The 24,271-nt window shown below is 43.5% G+C and overlaps 1 protein-coding gene across 1 annotated transcript in view; it reads left to right on the top strand.

Annotated features, from left to right (window-relative positions):
- Nucleotides 1-24,271, top strand: part of ERC2 (ELKS/RAB6-interacting/CAST family member 2) — an 868,752-nt gene that overhangs the window by 234,909 nt on the left and 609,572 nt on the right. Inside the window, exon 6 of the mRNA XM_075005383.1 lies at nucleotides 17,199-17,366. Within this exon, the coding sequence (XP_074861484.1) occupies nucleotides 17,199-17,366 (168 nt within the window). The remainder of the gene's footprint in view (nucleotides 1-17,198; nucleotides 17,367-24,271) is intronic.

The raw sequence follows: 24,271 nt of genomic DNA, 5'->3' as shown, positions 1-24,271 counted from the left end.
CATTAAGGGACTTTAGGTTAGACTTATTTTGACATTATCCTACATGTGTAGATGGGGATTTTGCCAGAGCCTTTCTTCAAACTGCAGAATATGTACACAAGGTTAAGTCAGCATGAGTCATCAGGCTTTTTCCCAAAGTAGGGCATTCTGGAATAACTATGGGCCACTTTAATGCATGAGGCCAAAGCAGTCCATGACGTTGATTTCAGTGGGCATAAAGGTAAGAGACAGAACAGAGATTCTCTGGCCACATCTACACGAGAAGCCTCTGTCTACAGAAGTTACTGTTGGAAGGGATTTCCTGGCGAAACTTTTGTCGACAGATTGCTTCTACACATAAAAGCAGATTGAAAGAGCAATCCACTCTGTTGACAGAGAGTAGCTGTACTGCCCAGCCCTCTCTCGACAGAATGACTGACCAGAAGCTCTGCAAACAGGTTTGCCTGGTGAACCAGAAGCCCTGTCTGTCAACAAAAGTGCCCCAGACCATCTACATGGCTGTTTTGTTGACAGAACAGAGAGAGGTTATACCTGAATGTGGAGAGGTATAACGCTGCTGGTGGATGTGCCAGGTTTTGTCGATGAATTAAGTGCATTTGCTGCATAGACACTCCATGTTTTCTTCTGGCAAAAGCCCAGTTTTGCCAGGAAAAGCCGCTTGTGTAGATGTGGCCTCTGAGTTGAGGTTTGCATAGTTCTGTGCTTGCATGGTTCTGTCAGAGTGGTGGGGTGAAACAGTCATTTTGTACTCCAACAAAGTTTCCTTGTGTGCACGCGTGCTCTCTCTCTCTCTCTCCCCCCCTCCCCACCCCCCATTGTGTTACTCCTTTGGATAAAAATCTCAGGTACTATGTCTGCTTTTTATGCATTAAGATACGGGGCTAATTTATCTATTGCCTTCTGAATGCCCTGCATGCTAGACTGTGTGATGATGAGAGAAAAGGAGTTAAAATTAAATGTGTACTATGGTGTGTGCAAATTTGCACCATAGAAAATCATGTGAATATTGGCCTGCATGATCACAAAAAATATAATTTAAAAACAGGTAAAAGAAATAAGGAGCTTGCTGTGGGTACCCTTTGAAGAAGGTGGAGCACAGCCAGACACCTGTCGTTTGTAGTTGCATTGTGGAGTGCTGAATGTGGATATTTTGGATTAAGTTATCATAAGGTGGACATATGATGTTGTAAGGTGGAAGAGCTATGATTATTCTTGAGTGACGGTTGTTCGTATGAGTGAGGGAGTGGTGCCTTGATGCATTCTGATTGCGTAATCCAGGGAAAGAGGTAATGGGCCAAAAAGTTGGCATAACGTCAGTGAAGTCAATGGATTTACATGATGTGATAATTGGCACAATGCCTTACCACACCCAGAACAGTATATTTTCATCAGTGGCCTCTGCAGCGCCTTCTCTCCACTCTTGTTCAGAGGGAGAGCATTAAGCTTGACTTTTGGCAAGGACAAGGGTTTCCTTATGGCAGTTCTAATTTGGCCCTTTAATTTTTGTTATGATTGTATCTCTATCTTGTAAATGTCACTATAAATACCCTGTCAAAGACAGCCAAAAAGGTCCTTATATTATTCCTTTTAGAGAAAGCATCTCACTGCACAAGGCATTATAGTCATCGCTTAGTATGCAATTTAAAATTACATATTGTCAATCAGAGAAATATTGACTGAAGATACATTTTGAAGGGCACTGATTAGTATCTTATGATTCATATGCTTTTAAAATATAAGTAATGGATATTTGCAAAATTAATTATGTAACTTTACATTATATGAAAATAATCTCTTGGCATTTAATTGCTTTTTCACATTACCTTTGCTAATATACAATTGTATATACACTACAGACTCGTATTTTTCTGTAGTTATTCTATTCCTTGTTCAAAATGAATTCTGTGGGGGTTGGAGCAGAAGTTCTGACTCAGGCATTTCTTTCTGTAGTACCTTGTGCTGTTTTTGAATCAAAAAATGTGTCTAACTTGATCATTTCAGATTTTGTACCCATGTAACAACTCCCCCACATCAGTGTGTCAGTTCCATATTTACATAGACACTTATTGAAAAATGCCTATTACAGTCTTAACCAAAATAATGAATTATGCATCATACAAGGTTAGCATTTCTGTTTCAAAGATGAGTAAACCAAAGCACAGAAGGCGGAAGCAGATTTTCCAAAGTGTGAGCACCTGACTTGCATGAAAGCAAATTCTTATGTACATACTTATATACTCATGCAGATCCTTGGCTATGCACATACAGTGGATTTTGTGTGTGTACATTTGGACAACTGAATGAACATGCCTTAGCAGGACAATGGCCACTTTCTGGAAAGGCTATTTAGCTGGCTAATGACTCTGTCCCATGACCCCCTACACGAAACAAGAGTCACGTGAGTGCAGCACAGCTGGGACATGAGGTCTCATAATGGGACTCATAATCAAAACTGTGCTTATAAACAGGAGGACTTCCATGTGTGCTTGAGTAGAGTGAGACCAAAAGACAAGATTGGGATGGCAGAGATGGGGTACAAAAGAATCTTCAGCTTCCTGGGTAACACTGGGAAAGATTTGAAGGATTTGGAAGGGCGAGCCAGCTCAGGCAGGGTCTTGTGTATGGGTGTTTATTTTTTATAGGTCTGCATATTTCTTATGCTTTCTTTGAAAGTAGAGTAAGTGTGTGTGTGTGTGTGTGTTTGGAAATTCTGTTCAACTGTGTGTATGTGTGTGTGTATTGCTTGCTTTCACTGTTGTGCAACTTCCAAAGAGGAAAATATTAAAGAGAGAGTATACAAGGTTGATGGAATGCTGAGCATATCCAGCAGCTACTGGAGAGGTTGGGAGACCTGTCAGTAATTTCATGACTTAGGTTATTGGACAGTGGGAATATCACTGCCCAGAGAAGTCTACACCTGAAGCCTGTGCCTCGAGGTCAAGAGCCAAAGAGACATGGCTTAAACTCCCCCTAGCCTCAACAGGCCAAGATCATCTGGGACCCAACGTTTGGGTCAAGTAAAGCGGCTGGATGAGCATTCAGGAAAGAGAGGTCATCAAGGCTGTAAGATCCCCAATTGTTGGTACCTAAAATGTGTATAGTAAATCCTTTGAAGTTTACCTCCACTAGTATAGTACTGATAATTTGGCTTCCCAAAAAGTGGGGAAGAGGGTCCCTGCTTGTGTACTCAGAGCAACTCAGATGGGAATCCTGAAATAAAAAAATTGAAAGTGGTTAAAAGCTGAACCCATGAAGACACTTGTAGATTCCTGTGGAAAAAAGCAGGCTGTATCGAGACTAAAGAATAACTGCTTGAGGGGAAACATGACACTGAGGTAAGGCCATATGCATTCCAGCTCTTGTCATTTAACACTTTTACTATCTGTTTGTTACTTTGGCTTAAACAAACTGTCTTGTGTCAGTGCATTTTTCAGCTGGTCATAGCAGAGGAAAACACAGCTGGTAAATGGGGTGCTGTAGCATAATAATCCAGTCTCAGAGAAGGATCATGATACTCATTTCTGAGGAAGGGTAGGCCTGTCATTTGACAGAGGTGCTCACAGAGAAAAGGAGAAGTCAAAGGTATAGCTTGTCTCCTGAAATAGCACACAGACCTATTGCCTCTGAAGTACAGGGATTTTATCTACTTCTGAGGCCATGGTTTGAATGTATTTTGTTGTTGTTGTTGTTGTTGTGACTGAACAAGCAACCTAATAGTGGTATTTAGTAAAATATTGGTATGCCAACTATTAATAATAGTTGATCCCAACTATTTATAGTAAATAATCTGAAGCAGCAGCATTGATGCTATTTTCTTAGTACTTCTTATATATAAATATAGTATATATCCATTGTTACTTATTTTACATTATTAGTAAATTATACACTATTTTGGCATGAAGCAGTTCTGTGTACTGACACAAATTTATAGAAAAGCATTGTGGTGTGTTTTAATTTCTGTTTTTTAAAAATAAAATCGGAAGGTTATTGGAGACAGGATTTTCAAAAGTTAAGTTACCAAGATTGATAGTTTTGTAAATTGGTTTTAAGTATTTTGAATTTACAACTATCATTAGGTTGCAAAATAACATTGACTTTGGAATGACTTACTTCCTTTTGCAGTAATTCAGAAAATATTATGACAACTATAGTTTTATAGTGAGCATAAAAATCAGTGAGGTAAGTTCAGTGAGGTAAGTTTAGTGTTGGAAGTTTTATTAACAAAAACTTTAAGTATTAACACATGAGTTACAATTCCCATGTGTTTTCTGAAATTTGCTGGAACTGAACTGAACATTAAATTCTGAACGTTGGACGAGTCACTTAAAACCACCTAATTTTAGTGCTAGAAGTAGCCAAAATGTAAGTATTAATAAAACAGCTTCTTTTATACAGCTGGCTGCATTGTTAAGCCACATATGATCAGAACTTCTCGCTGCACATAATGCGGGGTCCAATCTACATTTCAAACTGAGTGAAGGAAAGACTTTTATACATGATTTAAACTCTCTTCCATTTAAACCATTTTCAGTGGTGTTTAGTTACCCAACATTACTTCCATAGGGAGAGGGCATGATAACCAAGAAGATATTTTTTCTAGAGGAGAGGAGCATAAAAGGAGGAACAGACTCATTGGTAGCACAAGGAGTTAGCTGTCAGGTTGGGGGTCTTCATTAGAGGAGGGGCTGGCTGGGAGTCTTCAATAACAGAATGGAATGATTCACTAGAAAAGTTAATAATCCTATCTCTTACGCTGAAAAAGGATTTTGCATCCCTTGCCTTATAGGATGATGTTGATCTGGTGTGATTCTTATGAAGAAAGCTTTGTGGACCTTCCTTTTTCCATATAAAGGCATTGGACAGTATGGCCCTGTGTTTACAAATTGTGTTCTAGCCAAGATCTCAGGCAGCCTCACTCCCGAGGTGAAAACTTAGTTAATTGCCATAAGGCTCTCTTCTTTCTGTCAATATTTCTTAAGTATTTATTGCTTAGTATTGCTAAGTATTAAAAGGAGGATACTAAATCAAATTACATCTCTAATGAATAAACAACTGTTGAAAATTAAAAAGACTTGCTGAACTAACAATGGAGCTAGATGTACACAACTACAGAATTGAAATTTAGCACTAGAACAGCAAAATGAGTACTTCTTAATGTATGTCTTCACTATGCAGAAGATTGGCCTGTTTGGGGTTAATCTTCTGGGGTTCAATTTCACACATCCAGTAGGGAAGCATGAAATTGAACTATCTGGGCTCAGCAGTTGAACCCGATACTCCTCAATATCACAAAGAGTAAGGGAGGTGGACAGGAGAGTTTTTCCTGGCCACCTCCCTCTGTGAGGATGGCCGTGCAAGTCAACTGTAGATAATTCGATTCCAGCTACACAACTGCTGTAGCTAGAATTGCGTATCTACAATCAATTGTCTAGTGTAGACTTGTCTTGATTTTCTTCAGGATGCTAGCTTAGAGCAAAAGGGCTAAGTCAGCCCGTATCACTAAAATTTGGAGGGATCAGTTGTGATACACTTATAGAAATACCAAGATATGCTACAACAATTAAGAGAGTGTTGATGACTTATATAAAGTATGTCAAAATATCTCATCTGGAAGAACTTTCAACTTCTTGTAAACAAGTTAAAATTTTAATGTAAATGTGGGTATTGAATGTAGATTGGTTTTTATATGGTAAAATTGAAGCATTTAAAACAGATCTTGATCCTGGCATCTTCTTGTATGGGGCAGACTGGTGTGTTCCTATAGACCCTTATAGAAGTCGAGGGGCTGGGGAGGTCACGATCCACTCACTTGCAGAAAATAACAAGACTGGAGCCATATATAATAAAATTGCCAAAGGATCATGGGCAGCATGGATTAGGGACGACTAATGTTGTGTAGACTGGGGTCATTGTAGCTGCCATAGTGCATACGTTTCTTTTTAAGAGGGAATATTTACTTTTAAAAGTTGTATGAACCTGTTTCTCTGGGATGGTCCATCTGACAGATGGTCAAGCCACTTACCAATTAGCCAGGAGTTCAGCAACTGAAAACTTCATGAGTAGTTATACTTGTATCCATTCCACATTTTAAAAGAGCATGAAAAACAGCTGCTGTGTCTATACTTCCATCATGTTTTAATATGTACAAGAGGATAAGCACCCACATTTCTGATGGGGGAGTCTATTTTTTATCAGATGGGGCACCACTTAAGGCAGCTGCACTCAAGTACCCATGTAAAGAGTGGCACCACAGCGGTGGAGCACACTCTGCAGAGCTGGCACAGGAGAGGACAGAATGAGGAGAAGAATGGACAGAACCCTGGCTCTGTGTGTTAAATAGGGTGACCATATTTCTCTATACTGAATATGGGACACATGTCAAAATTACTCATATTCAAACAAGTTCAATGGCAATCAAGCATACAAATGTTCAAATTAACATCAAGTTGATGGCGCCCCCGTTAAAAAGAAATACTATGTAGTTGGCGTCTTGTTATTTAACTTCTTATCTTTAAGGCTTTAGTGTTCACATGAGCACAGGTGAGATATACACACAATTTCTTACTCATACTGACGTATGTGTGTAACCAACCGACCCAGTCCTCCCTGTCCAATGCTCTCCATCCTCCATGTCTGACAGGGTCTCTGGGACAGACCCACCTCATTCTACATGTTAAACCTCTCTAGTCAGGTCTTGAGGGTGCTGGCCTAGGCTTACAGCTACACTGTGAGATAAATTCAAATTTAAGGCACTTAGCTCGATTGTACCAAGTGACTGTCTTCACTGTAAATACCATTAGCTTGATTTAGGGAGCACTAATATCATTAAAGGGCGCAATCCATAGTCTATGCAGACTGAAGGATGCCTACTACTGCAAATATCATTGGAACCGGGTGGGTGTTGTGTCAAATTTGAATTTAACTGTTAAGATGAAGGCTTGTGTGGAAGCACTGTGTCTTTGAATCAACTTCATTATCCTGCAGAGGCAGACTGGTGCTGCTGCACCTGGCTACCAGCTCCCTGCCACTTTCAGGTGCCGGGAAACTGACCAGTACAGCAGCCTTGGTCAGTTTCCCAGCTCCTGCAAGTGATGGGGAGCCGGGAAACTGACAGCGCTGCTGCATCTGGCTCCCTGCAATTCTTGGGAGCAAGGAAACTGACCAGCACAGAACATGGTTCCCTGCTGCATGTGGCTCTGAGCTCCTGTGAGCCAGGCGCAGCAGCACTGGTCAATTTCCCAGCTCCCCCAAGCTGTAGGGACCCGTGAACCAGGCAGAAGTGTGAGCGCTGCCAGTGGTGGAGTGCAGCAGGGCCTGGGGGGAGGGTGCAGAATGCAGAGCTGAGGGAACTGTGGGATAGGTTCCACAGTGCACTGCTGCAACAGTCAGTGTTTGGCCAGTCTAGTGTGGCAGCACTAACTTGACTTTGTGGGAAGTGAGATTACTCAAAATTGAATTTATAAAACCCAGAGTTGTAAAGTCAAGTTTATGTGGTAGTATAGATGTAGCCTTAGAATGGTTCAACCTGTACTGTGTCTTCCAAAGGCAATGTGTTTAGGGTAGGGGAGCATGCATGGCAACACCCCTCCTGCCCCAGTTTCTGCTAGAGTTTGCACCAGAATATGTCTGTCTTTTGGCACTGTGGGGGAGGGAAGGACTGGGAGCTGCTTCCAGCCACAGGGAAGTGTCCGGGGAGGAAGTGTGAATGTGAGACTGACTTGGCCTGTGTCTTTTCAGAGCTCATCTCTTTCCTTGCCTTATTGCTCCCATGTAGCATGAAGCAGCTGTCCCTTCCTGTTCAAATGGTATAAAAAGGCAGATAACACCTCGTGTGCTCCTAGCCATCTCCTGTCCTCCTTCTGCAGCGCAGGCAGGAAGAGGTTAAGAGTTATGAGAAACGTTGTGCAGCAGGGCTTAAGGAGCCAAACTCCAGGGCTTCAGAGAACTAGAGGGAGAGATGGCTCATCAGGGGAGGTATCTAGGGGACAGAACATGTGTGTATGTGTGTAGCTGGTGTGCTCCGGTTGTGATTGGGCAGGAAACTCCCCACCCTCCATCTCTCCAGAGCTTAGCTGAGGGCCGGAGAGGTTTCTCCATGCCAGCAAGGTGTGGGGCTGTGGTACATGCAGGACTCAGCTCTTCCCAGAGAGTACTCTAGGCCAGACACAGTGGGGAAGGAAGGATCCTTGTAGTCAGGTGGTTGGTGAGCTCAGCACTCCTATCAGAGGCTGTTCTCATGCTCAGAGCTGGGACTAGGACATGCCCTGTTGAATGGAGATTTGGAAGAGCAGTAGAACAGGGAGGCAAAGGGGCAAAACAGAGAGAGGACAGAAAGGGAGGAAGCATGTAAAGAGTCAGTGTTTGGGCAGCAGAATTGACGTGTAAGTAGCTGCTGCCTGGCACCTGCACACAATTAACCACAGCAGTTCTCAGCCAGTGCTAGCTGGAAACAGGGTGGGAGGGTATGGCCCTATTGGAAGACAGCTGGCATGCAGTGGGGGCTGTGCTGATTGACTGGCAGTGGAAGTAACCAGCCCCACTGGATCTCACTGATGGGGATCAGATATCTTGCCAGCACCTGGACCCTCCATACTAATGAGGGGAGACAGAAAATACAGGACAGTTTGCCCGTTTTTACACCAAAGGTTGGGACACTTACAAGAGGGTTTAAATATGGGAATGTTCCTTTAAAAATGGGATGTCTGGTGACCCTAGCCAAAAGTCCTTTATTACAAGGTCATAGTAGTAAGCCTCTTTCGCTCCTACATCTTGGAACATAGGCCATTGACAACCATACACCAGTGTCCCCTGTCCTAGGTGATCTTTTTGATTTCTGGCCAGGTATATCCCATCTTTTTAGTGTCTGCCTTCAGGTCTCTATGCCAGGTGTTTCTTAGCTGTCCTATTTTCCTTTTGCTTTGTGGGTTCCAACTTATTACAAGGGATGTCCTGTAATTTTTCATATTTGTACATTGAGATCAGGAGTTGGTGAGTGCTGTGAAAAGGAGCAAGGAATACTCCTAGCAAATGTATGGGAGTACTTAGCATTATGATAGGAGGAGGGGGTGCGATGAGGGTGCAAAGAAAAATACCCCCTTGTTTTTTTAAATACAGTGTTGTCAAACCTTGTGCTAAATGATGACATTCTATGCCTAGTAAAGACTCAGCAAAGTTTAGCGTCTGCTTGCATGGATGGAAGGGAAGGTTGTGACTCTGAAATGGACATTGCCTTTATTTAGCAAAGATTATTATCTCATGATCTAGTCCATCATGTTTGCTTTGTAAAGTCAGGGTTATTTTGTTAAGATGAAGAAATAGTCAGACCTCTGTCTTAGCAAATACTTTTAATTGTGATGATAAAATCATTTTTAAGAATAAAGCACTGTATTCTATACATGTTATTGCTAAAAGAGCTTCGCAACCTTTAAAGTAGTTTCATAATTTTTATACAAATAATATGGCATGCAAGCTAAACATTTAATAGTGAGGGATGCCCCAAAACAGATATCACTACTGGAACTGAACATGACTAGTGGTTGATGACATGCAGACTAATGAAGTTTGACTTTTAATTTGGCCTTTTTTTTTTTGCCACTGATACGAACTTCTCTTTTTTAAGAAAGTATACCCTCATACTGAAGTGTTTATAAAAGTGTTGCATATTGCCAGACCAAATGACAAATTTTTAATGTATTAAATATTTGAAATAAGCAAGAGGAAAAATAAGCGAAAAAATAAAAAGCAGTCTACTTATACTTGAAAAGCTTTGTGTGAGCTATTCCTTCTGCTTTTACTTTGGTTTTTTGGGAAGAGATAATATTCTCTAAATTGCCAAGTTTTGTCAGTAAGCGAGCTTTTAAAGCTAGAAGGAGAGATGGGGCTGTCGGGAACAAATGACTTTGAGTGAAAAAAAATGAAGAGAACATTCTTATGTAAACAAAATTGCTTATATATACACACAGAAGCATACACCTCATGCTGTAACATAATCTGTGTTCCAGTTCTTTCCGGATGTTAAAATAAATGCAGTTTAGACATAAGAAGACATAGAGAAGGATCAAAATGGCAGATAGTTTTTCATAGCATGCTGTAATAAGGGGTTTTTCATGATTTTGTGATGACATTTTTAGGGAAGAAGACAATTTGTGACCTTGGAAAATTAAGCTGGGCGTATACAAGACACTGTGACTTAGCCACTACAAAGCATGAAAAAAAATTAATACCTTTTGGTTTCATGCCATTTGGAAGTTCAGATTTGACTTATGAAATGTCATTCTTTCTTAGTTTGATAGTTGTATCTTTCTTAGATACAATATAGTATCATCTGTATTGTAAAAGGTTGAATACCGTTCAGCTAAGGTAGTTTAACTTTCTGAGAAATGGTAACATTTTGGTTCACGATCATTAGCAGCTGAGAGAAAAATTAAAGCCAGGGGAAATGATTGATCAGCATGACCAATTTTCCTGCAAACACCACATGTATGTCTTTGAATGGAAAATAAAGCAATACTCACAAGGCCACACACAGTATATATGTCTACTCATTCTTTCCAGCTGACTCTGTTCTCTGAGTAGGCTCAAAGAAAGCACTAATCACAGGGACAACTGCTGCTGCCTGTGTGATATGGCAAGGATCTGATGACCATTTGGAGAGAGGCAGACATTGGCCTGCTCACCTCATCCGGAGTAAAGGAATAAGTCCTAGCATGAGAGAGAACACCCTGAAGGATTTTCTTTTTCATCTCTTTTTCCTCTGCCAGCCTGGGAAGGAAATGCACTCACTAGCTTGAACTGGACCTCCTCCCCTGGAGAATAAGAATGAAGAGAGAGAGAATGTGTATGTGTAAGCTTCAGCATGTGTCCCCTCACCGTTTTCTTTTAGCAAACAGAAGGGCAAAGGGGATGTTACACATGGCATGTCATTTATGTACTCTGTCTCATATTCTGCCTTAGATCTGCAGTGGATTTTCTGTCACCTTCAAGTTTTAATCTGAGATCTCATATGTGTTTATATTTAAAGTCCCCAGCATACATTTGAAGCTGCATGATTTAAAAACTGGTTACAAAACAAAAAATTTCTGCACCCCCGCCCCTCCCCCCAAAAAGCCCCAACCAAACGAAGGAATGTTGAACATGATACTGGCAGGCAGACGTCACTGCATCAGTTACTCCTAGATCATATTTTTAAACTTTTATTTACAAGCACTAGAGAGGTGTGTTTTTGTTTTTGTTTTTGTTTTTGTTTTTTTTTTCAGAATGAAAGCTTGAAATACTGCGAAAATTACACAGTTACAACACCTGGGAATCTAAGCACAAATTTATAAGGATATAGGCACAGGCATTAGAAGAGTGAGGTATGTGTGTGGAGGGGTGCAGCAGCACCCCTGATTTTAGGGAGGTCCATGCTGCCAGCTCTCATGGCTCCAGGACTCTGGACTCTGCTTCTGGCCTCATGCCTGGCCCCAGCTCTGGGTCTGAGGGGAGGTAAAGGGTAAGGATGCTGGCTTTCAGCAGCCCCTGTATTCAGAGTGCTCTTGCACTATTGTATAGAGCAGTGGTGTCCAATGGCAGTTGAAAGATCGCCACACTTGTGGTTGTCTTACTATATTCGCTACAAGCCCTCTCCCCTACCAGGCTTCTCCAGCTTCCCCCCGCAAATAAATGCCCTCCCCTAGAGCCAGTCTCCTCCAACTCTCCCTTCCATCAGTGACTCACCAGAACCGCTGAAGTGCTTGGGGCCAGAGGAGCTGCTGGAGCTACCACATGCTTCTCCCACCAGGGGTGGGGCATGTGTGCGGGCAGATGGCGCTTGTGTGTGGCTCTAGGAGGCGCTGCATTTAAAGGCTCTAAGAGTCTCATGCAGCTCCAGAGCCTTATTTGCTACATCAGGGTGTCCTGTTTGTCACGTGGTGAGTGGCAACCATATTGGACACTGGGTTTAGAGGTTGTGTTTAAATCTATTCCTGCCATGAGCCAGATCTGACTCATATGGAAAAGTGTAATTAACCTCAATGAAAGAGCCTTTACGTGAGGAACCATGATCTACTCATTTTGTTGAACAGAATGCCGCACTGTGACCAGGTGCAAATATTCTGATGCACTTGAGTGTGGAGCAAGAATTTAGTCATTAAAGGTTTCAATAAGAAAAATAATACTTTTTAAAGTTTGGGTTCTACCTTAGTAGCAGAGAAAGCCGTAAAGTGTTACGAGAAAATGTGTGGAAGGGAAGTTTGCAGTGCATAATATGTGTATTAGTGTAAGTGTGGGAGTTTGTTGAACTGGTCTATCAGTTAACCCTCTAAAGGGATGTAAGAAGAAGGAACCCATGGACCTACCCTCTTTAGTCATGAGAGTCGGCTGTCTGCAAAGGGAAGAGTGTGCGCTCCACCCATTGAAGAATCATACTTCTCCTACCCAGGCAGAACTCTGAGAGGTACCAATTCTGATTTTCAGAGGTGCAGAGCAGCCTTGGCTTCTATTGACTTTAAGTCTGAAACTGCTGATGCTCAGCACTTTTGAGAAAGAGCCTCATGATGCCTTCCTGAGGAGCAACACTTGTAGGGTTCCTGCTGTAGTGATGGCTCTGACTTAGGGCAATGTAGCAGGCCTCTTGATTTTTAGTTTGTTTTAAAAGTCACATTGAAGCTTGTGTAATGCTTGTTGCCTGCAAGACTGTTATCATGATGTTGTACTTATTCAAAATCTTCATAAAAGGAAAAGAGAGAGAAATCCAATAAACTATAGTGTAAATCTTTTTTCCAGTATATAGAAAAGCAATGAGCCATTTTAAGAGCAGGAAGAACACGCATCCTGAGATTCAATAGATCATCTAAATTGGTCCCAAACTGAGTTTTAAAAATGGCTTTGCAAAGACTTTTGTGCTGAACAAATTTAGCATTACAAAACTCACAATATAAATCAAAATAAATCAGATTTCTTTGCTGATTATTTTGTACTCTTATAATGTGCTGTTTAACCACTAGAAAAATGGCTGATTGATTAACATACATGACCTTTTCTTGCTAAGCTTACTACACTGCTTAAAAATGCCAAAATAATATTTTTCATTGTTACTTAATGCTAGCTTTTTATTGCAAATTAAATTTCTCATATTTCAGTAAACTGTTGATTTACCTACAAATACATTACTTTCTGGTTTTGCAGATTATCTTTGGAACTTTAGATTTGTGAAACTAAAATATCTCACTTGATTGAGGTCCTGCAAACTCCCTGCTGGAGGGAAAACTCCTTTAGACTGCACTGCCATGTACTATAAACATATATTTTCTCTGAATGGATCTTACTGCATAACAGCATGATGAGATCCATTTAACACAGACACTGGCTGGTTTCAGGGATCAGCCATACAAAAACAAGTCTGGTGACAGGGTTGGGGTGCAAAAGAGGCAGGTGCACAGGGGCCCAGCATTTCAAAAGCAACACCAGCAGCAGTGGCCAGAGCTCCAGGCCCCTTTGAAGTGCCGTCGCAGCTGTGCTCTGCTACTCTGCATGGCTGTGAGGGAGCTAGTGCCACAGTGCAGGTGGTGCTAAGGGCGGATGTCCCTTGCTCCTCTCCTTCCAGGGACATGGAGCCAAGTCTCCCCACCCACTTTGCCCCAGGGCCTGCTGTGGCTGTTGGCCTTGTTGTAGAGAAAGAAGGGTCAGAAAAAATTTACCTTCATTTAAGTAGTATTGTGTGTGCACCACTGCTTTTATTTGTTGTATCATGGTAATTTAATCTGAATTCTCTAAGTGGTGATGTCAGCATACAGTATTGGTAGACTGTCTGTGGGCTTCCTCCATCCCAGAATCAACTCTGAGAACAACAAGAAGTCCTGTGGCACCTTGTAGACTAACAGATATTTTGGAGCATAAGCTTTCGTGGGCAAAGACCTGCTTCATCACATGCAACGCTGCATGCTTTCCAGACTTGAGACAGAGACTGTCCTCCCACTCCAGAGGAGAAAAAACAGATCTTGAAAGTAGGCTTCTAACTCCAATTTTGGCATCTCCTTTCCCATTCCAAGAAGGGCCCCAGCTAAATATTTGGGCCTAGTAGCCGTTACTGAAAAACAAACAGAGATTGCTCAGTTAAGATTAAATTGTTTTTATTTCTGTAACCCATGCTTGACTTTGATGAGAGTTTGGGGTGTGCAAGGAATGCAGAATTGAATCCATAAAGCTTAGCTTTAATAGTGGTTTGGTTTAATTGATCTCCAAAGGCATTTAAAAAGTAGGAATTTCTGAAGAGGAACATTTGAATGGATTTATGTGCAAGGATCAAATTTTATGTATTGCTGGTCTATCTTAATGTTTTTGTGGCTATAGATCTTCCAGTGAGCTGTTTATTTCATGACTGAATACAACATGTATTTTTAATTAAACTTCATAACAAGTAACACTTAATGTTTTAGCTATTTTGATCTAAAAAATAACAGAGAAGAGAAGAAAATAATTTGTTATAATTTCATAATGCCTTTACTCCATTTTCCTGGCCAGAACTTCCCCTCCCCCTCTTTACTGCCTGAGTGTCTGCTCACTGCTGCGTAACTAATTGCATTTCAGTGGAGCAGCATGTATATAGAGGGAAACCTGTTCTAAGTGATAATTCAAAGAAACAACTGTAACTCCCATGTAAGTAATAATGGTTACAGTTAAGTGTGTATTAAAGTGCTTGCTGAGTTGGGGCTTTGATGAGGATTTAATTGTTTCTGTGTTTCATTTTAAAAATATGGTTAATAAAGAAAAAAATGTGTAAACACCTGGGATTACCATCCTCCCTTAGGCTTTTGCTTTGGTCCAATAAGTTGCCAAAACAGCAATGCTTAAGGTAGGGAGAAAAATGAAATGCCTTTAATGGGTTTATTTTCCAATGCAATCTAATTTGTTGTTTTTCTTTTCCAGTTCTGCTCTATTTACCATACTGTTTATGCTATTTAAGTAATCTCACTGCATTTTCCAGCAGAGAGAGATTGCTTTTGCTCTTTCCATTTCAGTAACATTCATGTATAAGTTTTTCACGTGCAGAATATTAAGCTCAGCACAGCTGATGTAGCATATTTTGGATTCTTAAATTGCATAGTCATTCCAAGCTTGGATCTTTTGAGTCTAAAATTATGCCATTGCCAGATCGTTTAATTTTCATATTGTTCCTATTCTTTGGTTGCACATACAATGCTGTTTGTTTAAATTCTATATTGTTACATTTTCCAGTTGTGTGTTTACTGTTCAGCATGTAGGACTTCACTTTCTTTTCACCTCTGTCATCATACTTTGCAATCTGTTATATATCTGTATAATTAAGAATCTGTGTGAGTTATTTTGGCCCATATTCATTAAAATGGATAAGCATGTGCTTAAGTGCTTTACTTGGCTAGGATGGTGTTTCTTATGTACATTAACTTAAGTACATGCTTAAGTATTTTGTTGAATCTGAATAATTATTATTTTAAAGAAGCTGTGACAATAAGGAAATTTCAAACACAGTCATGTTTGATTGTTGATGGCATGGATAGTAAATATGTCAAGTTCCCACACCATGTCTCAGTTCAGACTGTGCTCATAGAAAGAGAGTCCGGTGGACCTCTTCCCCTCCCATTCACAACTGCATAGCCCAACTTCTGTTCCACTTGTAAGTATTCAATATCTCTGTGGCAGCTACTGTACAACACTTATTTATATAAAAATGTCTTATGAGAAAAGTTTAACATATTTTAACTGTAATGCAATAGTTGTTTAGTCCTTTTTGAAAAAATGTCAGTCTTTTTGTTCTTCAGTCATCCCTCTTTTTATCTTTTCTGTCCCCTCTTTCCCTCTGACATTTGCTTGTCTGCCCCCTCCCTTTTCTCGTCTTTCTTCTGTACAGTTGTACGTACTGCACTCTTCAGTGTATGTACTGCCCAATCTGTGTGGTTCTCTACTTCTTGGGAAGTACTGTGTAGCCACTGGTCATCTCCCACATACTTACTCTAGTTATGCTGCCTGGTTACTTTACTCCCTTTTCACTGGCCATTTCTCTCCTTTTGATTACGCCAAATAATGCGCCTCAGCTTCAAACCCATTGGTCCCTGAAAATGGCATCTTTTTTTTGACTCTCATATCTGATGTAGTTAGAAGGGCTTGCTTTCCCCCCTTGTTACCTGCACTCTTGTTGATATCTAGAATCCTAACTGCAATAATAAATCTAGCTGCCTTGTAAAAACAGTTCTATATGAGTAGGAACCAGTATCAAGTGACTTCCCAGTTCTCTCCAGATTACCAACAAGTGCTCTGCTGAACATATTTTGACAACTATTTCAATATGTGTTTTTATCTTATTAATACCTTTCACCAGCAACCTATGTTAAGAGAGGAGCAAAGTTGCATGTTTATGCATTCAAAAAGCAGAAAATGACAAGTTAAAGTTATATATGTGATTCCTGACTTGTGGGGTGCTTATTAGTGTAAATTTACCACTATATTAATAATTTTAATGGAAAGACATATTTTTTTAACCAAGAAATAAAAAAAAAACCCCCAAAACACATAATGTAGAGCAACTTTATTAGATACACCTGTCAAGGACTGGAGGAAAGGACCTTTCTTCTTCAGGGACTACAAATATGTTCATATATTATCTTACCAGATGTGGAGTGAATACAGACAGTACTCTTGTAGTTGTTATATTGAGAGCCTTACCAGACATACATCGAAGAAGATAAAGGCTCCTGTGGAAACTCTTCCTTTGTTCAGTGGCACTTTCATTATTCCACTCTACAGATACTCCAAGTATTGAGTAGGCAGGGTGACCTTCTCTAGCTGTACACTTGATGACTTCAGCAAGAAACACAAAATATATTGTTCAGAATACTGTTTTCAATGGATTACATATTTGTAAAATCAAAATAAATGTTCCCTGCATCATTCGTAAGCACCTCAACTTAATAAAGGCTGTTTTAATGAGAAATGTCAACATAGTATGTTACTGTTTTAGAGCTGTTAAATAAACAAATAACATCACAACTCTAAAGGATGTTTTAAATAGAGGGTATATTTACTTCATTCTCTGAAAGAATAAAAATCAGCTTAACCCAAAATGGATGTTTCATATGCAATGGAAAATGGGTGTGTGTGTTAAAATGAAAAAGTTTGTGTAACCTTAACTGTTCTTTACTAGCATTCTTTCCTAAAAGACTTTGTGTTTCATTTACTGACTACAGGTTGATGCCTTGAGATTACGACTGGAAGAAAAAGAAACTTTTCTTAATAAAAAAACAAAACAACTGCAAGACCTCACAGAAGAGAAAGGAACCTTGGCTGGAGAGATTCGAGATATGAAAGACATGTTAGAAGTAAAGGAAAGAAAAATCAATGTCCTTCAGAAAAAGGTAAGACTCCTGACAAAAGAATACGTTGTACAATTTTTCAGAATCTAGCGAGAGCAGTACATTCTTCGGATATACTGCTCTGAATGTGATATAGAACACAGGGACTAAAACAGGAATCCTGACTCCATGGAAGTCGTTCCTACTGACATGGTTTGTCTGATTGACTTTAGTGGAACTATTTCTGTAAGGATTATTTACACAAGTGAAAGGTTTGAGGGTGGGCCTTACAATTATTGAATTCCGTATAGAAAATGCCCTATGATTTTGTGTGTACACACTTAGTGAAGTTAAGGAAAAAAAACCAGTACATTCAGATGAAGTTCTTTGACTTTCAAAAGAATTGGATTCTGTGAACCTTACTTATGTTGAGTGGTGTGACTGAGATGAATGGGACTGCTTAAAGAATAAGATCCCATTCAATGAATGGGCAATAAAATGTGGCTCAGACTATTTTTGGATCACAGATTTCAAAGGTTTGAAGAAAAACCTAAATTCTTTGAGCTCTTATGTCCTGTGCTTTGTGAGTGCAAAAATCGAAGAAACCAAGAGCATGCCCCTAAAAGGAAAACAAATAACATCACAAATCAGTTTATTCCTTCCTGTCCCAAATTTTAAAAAATTAGCAAATTTTCCTCAGATTTTATTCTGGAAGTTGCTTGTACCTTAATACTATCCATTCTAGGGAAGGAAACCCTTTTGGAAAGCTACTAGCATATGGCACTGCATCTGTACTCTGTACAATCTCTCTCTTTTAAAGAAAAAAAGAGAGAGAGAAGAAAGAAGAGAAAACACAAGGCCCACTAGCAGTGTTCCCTCTTATTTATTCCATTCACGGGCAGAATAAATGTTATTGTTTGGACCAAGACACATTCAGATGTGCACATATGATGCTGGCTGTGGGCAGCTGTGGTGCTCTGCTAATCAGCTGGACAGCACTTAAATCTCCCCTAAGGGGTTACGCAAGTACTCATCTTACAGTGAACATTGCCTGCTAGTGCTGGAACAAGTAAGTTTTAATATAATGTAAATTCATGTTCAATTTGTTGCCTGTCAATGTGTGGCTGCTCCATGCTTTGTGATTTACAGTAACTCTTGGCTTAATGTTGTCCTAGTTAATGTTTTTCACTGTTACCTTGCTTATCTATTAGGGCACATGCTTGTTTAAATTTGTGCGATGTTCCCTTATAACATCATTTGGCCTCCTGCTTTGACCACTTTTTGCAGGATTTCTGGAAGAGCAGCCTGTCTTCGTGGGGGGGCTTGGAACCAGGATGGACCACCAGTCCCTGTAACAGCTCTTCTAAGTTCCCTATACATTACTGTATGCAGCTGGGCAGCTGCCAGCAGTAGTTCTGCTGTCCCTCCTGCCACTGCCATTCTGCTCTTTGCCCTCCATCTTAGAATTGCTCCGGGGAGCCCCCTGCTTGTAATGCAGAGGGCAGGGGTGAAGGTGGGGAGGAGTGTTGATGTCAGGATGTCCCTTCTCCCCCTGTTCAAGCCCTACCCCATCTCCCCAAAGCAGGACTATTGTGTTTCCTTCTATCTGCCTCTTTCCCTGCTGCCTTGTAGCATGTGAGGCTACATAACAACAATGTGCTAACCTTTGAGGGCTCAGCAGAGTGCTAGCTCATCATTTAGTAGCAAGACATTCCCAGGGAAATATTCCATCTTCTGACTCCATGACCTCAACCAAGCATCACATTGATCTCTGCTGTGTACAGTATAAAATTGTTTAAAACTTACACTGTGTGTATATATGTATATCTATCTATATATATCTATATATACACACACACTGTCTTGGACTGATGAAAAAAATTCCCAAAACCAAACCCTCCTTAGTTACATTAATTCTTATGGAGAAATTGGAGTCACTAGTTTTGCCTGAAGTAGCGTTTTTCAGGAACATAACTACAATGTTAAGCAAGGAGTAACTGTGTGTACGTACAGTAAACCCTCAATTTAATGGACCCTGACATAACAAACTTTGGAAATAATGGACACTATCTGCCAGCCCCTCTGCCCTGCCACAAATAAATGCCAAAGACTCTCCAGGGCTGCAGGGGCCACAGCAGTGGCTGGGCTCGGAGAAGCCGGGAAAGGGGCCCCATATGCATGGAGCATATAGGCGCTCATCTGCTGCTGTCTGTGATGGTGCTGAGCAGCAGCCATGGTGTTGGAGGCTGCTGCCTGTTGGAAAGCTGGAAAGCTGGAAAGTTCTTCTACGAGTGTCCCCGTAGGTGCTCCACGTTAGGTGTCAGGCTCGCCCCGGCGCCACAGGTCGGATCTCTTCAGAAGTTTCTGCCGGCGTGCGCATGCGCCGGCATGCGCCGCTCCCTTGCGCGCTCCCGGCCACGTGCGCAATCCGGTCCCTGCCAGTTCCTCTTTAACCGCCATCGGCTGCAGACGGAATCCGCTGAGGCTACGACCAGAGTCAGCGTATTTAACATTCTTAAAGTGTTTTAGAGGTTTTTTTTCAGTCTTTTAGATTGTTAGCTTGTTATTGTTTTCCAAAAAAAAAAAAAAAAATAGAGAAAGGAGTAAAGCTTCCAGTCTTAGTAACAAGCGGAGCACTGGAGGCCCGGGGACGTAGGGCCATTAGGCCTCCTGCCGCGGCTGGCTGAGTCAGAGAGGGGAACAGGCACAGAGAAGGTGCTAAGTACCCTATTAACATCTCAAAGACTCACCATAATGTCCTCTTCAGGATTCAAAAAGTGTGAGTCCTGTCGCAAAGCGATGCCGGCCTCCGACGGGCACAGTCAGTGTATAAGGTGCCTTGGGGAATCTCATGTCATGCAGAAATGTTCCTTCTGCGCTAAGCTCACAGCCAGAGCAAGGAAGGACAGGGAGATGCGGCTCAAAATGCTGCTCTTCGACAAGGCCCTCCAGCCAGACGTGCCGGAGCGGCCTCAGCAGGAGGGACCCGCAGGGGCCCATAAAAGGAAAGCTGCTTCCCTAACCCCATCAGCGCAAAAACGGAGGAAGCTTTCACCAACCCGATCCCTGCCAGCAGCCACAGTGAGCGGGACGGGTGGAGCGCATAGCCCCCAGCCGCAGTCACAACTGAGCGGCGGCGGCACAAACGCACGTGGCAGAGGCTGAGCCTCCGATAATCAAACAGCCGCCCCGCACCGCGGGCAGGGTGGCGGCCAGGCAAGCGCCGGAACTGGAGGCACCGCAGCTAGCGGCACCGACCCCTGGGGAACCGGCAGTGCAGAGCTCGCAGGCACTCAGCCTGCAGGCACCGGGAGAGACCACCCACGCGGCACCGCAGCAGAGCGTGCCAAGCGTGGCGCAGACAGCGGAGCCGAGATCCCCGATGCGGAAATGGGCGGAGTCAGCCCCACAGGGGAGGGGAAAGGCAGCACAGAAAACCCGGCACCGCAGCCCTTCTCCAGACAGGGCTGCAGGGCTACTCGCTCTAAGCCCTCCACTTATGCTGCGGACTCCAACGAGGCGGCAGGGGTCACCTCCAGTATACCCTGAGGCCCCCATCCCCGTTCCTACAGCCAGCATCACCATGGCTCGGACCACCATCGCCCTTGCTGGGCTTTGAACGCCTGGAGTACTGCCACAAATCAGTCTCTCCATTATCTCAGTCACCCAGACAATCTTGCTCCCCCAGACGCAGGGGGTATGCAACTCCAGAGTGGTCCAGGTCTCCATCTCCAGAACAGTGCCCGTGTTGCCATGGTCGCCCCTATCACGCGGGACATAGACACCATAGGCATACTCCCAGGGACAGATCCCCCCAGATGGTTCAATATCCTCGAGGGCAATTGCAGACAGGGACGGAAACGCAGATATCTCCAGGGGAGTAGATTCTGGAACCCCGAGATTTTCCCTCGCAAGTATCTAGCGAGAGGATGTATCACCGTCAACAGGACCCAGAGGGGTCCAGAGAGGCTTACCCTAATGGTTCCTCGCTATCTTCCCCTGACAAGGCCACGGCCCCAGGGGACGTCCATCCTCCGGACGATCTCAAACAGCTCCAAGAGCTGTTTAAAAGGGTGGCCTTCACGCAAGGCATCCAAACAGCAGAGGTGCAGGAGAAACACCATAAGCTCCTTAAAAACCTGAGACCTCCGGCCTCTTCCAAAATAGCTATTCCGTTGATGAAGCAATCATGGAGTCCGCCACCACAATATGGCAGACCCCTGCGTCCACTCCGCCTATAAACAAGAGAGCGGATAAGAAGTACTTCGTCCCGACGAAGGGCATGGAGTTCCTGTTCAGCCACCCGCAACCAAATTCTCTGGTGGTGGAATCGTCTCAACAGAGGTCGAAATCTTCTCAGTACAAGACAGGGGGAACGGACAAGATGCCAAGAAACTAGAGTTGTTCGGCAGAAAGGTCTACTCCTCCTCTACCCTACTGTTGAGAATGGCGAATTACGCAGCGCATCTAGCGAACCATAATTTCGACAACTACTCCAGGCTGACTTCCCTCATAGACTCGCTTCCAGAGGACATGAAGCCGGTGCTCAAGGCCATCGTGCAGGAAGGCTACGCAGCCTCGAGCACAGGAGTTCAGATCGCCCTAGACGTAGCGGATACGGCAGCATGCTCAACAGCTACGGCAGTGGTCATGCGCAGGGAGTCCTGGCTCCAGACATTGGGTATCCCGCGGGATCTGCAGGCGAAGATCGTTGATGTCTCCTTTGACACGCAGAAGCTGTTTGCAGTATCAACCACAGTGTCCCCAGTACCACAGGGGCTACAAGCAAGGGCGACATCAACAGCACCAACAGTACAGAACTCCCAGGCGACGTTCTCAACAGAGCCGTGCATCCTCGGGGCAGGGCCAAAGGCCACAAGTTTGACACACAGATCGAGGGCTGCACTATCACTACCATCGCGCAATGTCATCCGAAGCTACTATTCCACCATCGCCTCCGACCATTCTACGACCAGTGGCAAAAGATCACCACAGACAAATGGTTTACTGGAGATCATAGCCACGGGTTACGCGATTCCCTTCCAGTCGCTCCCACCGCCACGACCCCCACCCAGACCCCACCGAAAGGACGCCTCCCACGAAGCGAGACTCAAGCAGGAGGTAGACCATCTTATGCTTATAGGGGCAGTGGAAAGAGTGCCGGAGCAACTCCGAGGGAAAGGGTTCTACTCAAGATACTTCCTCACAGAGAAAAAGACAGGAGGCTGGAGGCCCATCCTAGATCTTCGAGGCCTCAACCGGTACTTTCGGATGATCACAGTCGCCTCTATACTTACGGCACTGGACAATGGAGATTGATTCGCAGCCCTCGACTTACAAGATGCGTATTTCCACATAACTATTCACCCAGCTCACAGGCGTTTTCTCCAGTTTATGGTTGGCAAAGAACATTTTCAGTACAAGGTTCTGCCGTTCGGCCTCTCCTCGGCCCCCAGAGTCTTTACCAAGACCTTGGCAGTGGTGTCAGCCTACCTGCACAGACGGGGTGTTTATATTCCCATGTCTGGAAAAAAACGACTGCCTACTGAAAGGGGCCTCGAAGGAGGAGGTACTTTGCATGATACGCATCACAGCAGACACGTTCTCTTCGCTGGGCCTGGTCATCAATCTGGCAAAATCAAAGATAGACCCCGCACAGGACATAGAGTTCATAGGGGCACGTATGAATTCCATCACAGCAAGGGTTTATCTACCAGATGCCCGGTTTCGCGCCATTGGTTGCCTCGTGCAAGTCATCACCTTCAGCCCTATGGTGCCGGTTCTGATGTGCTTACAGCTGCTGGGCCACATGGCAGCAGCAACGTTTGTGGTACAGAACGCCCGATTGCATATGCGCAGCATGCAGCACTGGCTGGTGAGCGTCTACAAACCGGCAGCACACGCCGTCCACAGGGTGGTGTCGCCCACAACAGAGGTGCGCAGATCCCTGCAATGGTGGGTGAACCCTGAGAACATGCTAACAGGGGTGCCCTTTCACCAACCACAAATATCAGTTTTCCTCACTACAGACGCCTCCCACATGGGGTGGGGAGCACACATGGGCGAAAAGGTGACGCAAGGACTGTGGTCCTTCACGGAGCAGTCACTGCACATAAATATACTGGAGCTCAGAGCAGTGTTCAACGCCTGCAAACACTTTCGAGACCATGTACCAGGCAAGTAGTCGGGATCAGTACAGAAAATACCTCCGCCATGTTTTATATAAATCGGCAAGGAGGAGCTCGGTCCCGTGCCTTATGTGCGGAAGCAGTCCGATTGTGTAACTGGTGCATCGCCAACAATATAACCTTGAAAGCCTCGTATTTACCAGGCACTCTCAATGTGAAGGCAGACCAGCTGAGCAGGCGCTTCGCACTCACACACGAGTGGCAGATCCGTTCCGATCTGCTACGACCGATTTTTCACGCATGGGGATTTCCCCAGATAGACCTGTTTGCCGCTCAAGACAACAAGAAGTGCCCACAATACTGCTCCAGGGCAGGACTGGGACGGGGGTTCCTGGGGGACGCATTCACGACCTCATGGAGGGGCCCCCTGCTCTACGCCTTTACTCCCACAGTGCTTATCCACAAAGTCTTGCAGAAAGCCAGGAGAGAGAGAGCCCGAATGATCCTAGTAGTCCCAACGTGGGATCGACAGCAATGGTTCCCCTTACTCCTGTGCATGTCGGACCGTCCACCGATGCCCCTCCTGGTGGCGCCGGATCTGCCCACGCAAGCCCAGGGGTCCATAGTGCATCCACACCCCCGAGGCCTGCGACTACAAGCATGGTTAATCCATGGCTCAGCTCCCTAGAGAGCACGTGTACGGACGGAGTGCAACAAGTCCTAGAAAGTAACAGGAGGACTTCCACCAGGAAGCCCTATAAGCAAAAATGGACTCGATTCACTGCATGGTGTTCTACCAAGCAATTATCCCCCCTTGCTGCGCCTATACCTGTAATACGA

The sequence above is a fragment of the Carettochelys insculpta genome, chromosome 11 (assembly GCF_033958435.1).
Source record: "Carettochelys insculpta isolate YL-2023 chromosome 11, ASM3395843v1, whole genome shotgun sequence".
Lineage (NCBI taxonomy): Eukaryota > Metazoa > Chordata > Testudines > Carettochelyidae > Carettochelys > Carettochelys insculpta.
This window is presented reverse-complemented; position numbering and strand designations above follow the sequence as displayed.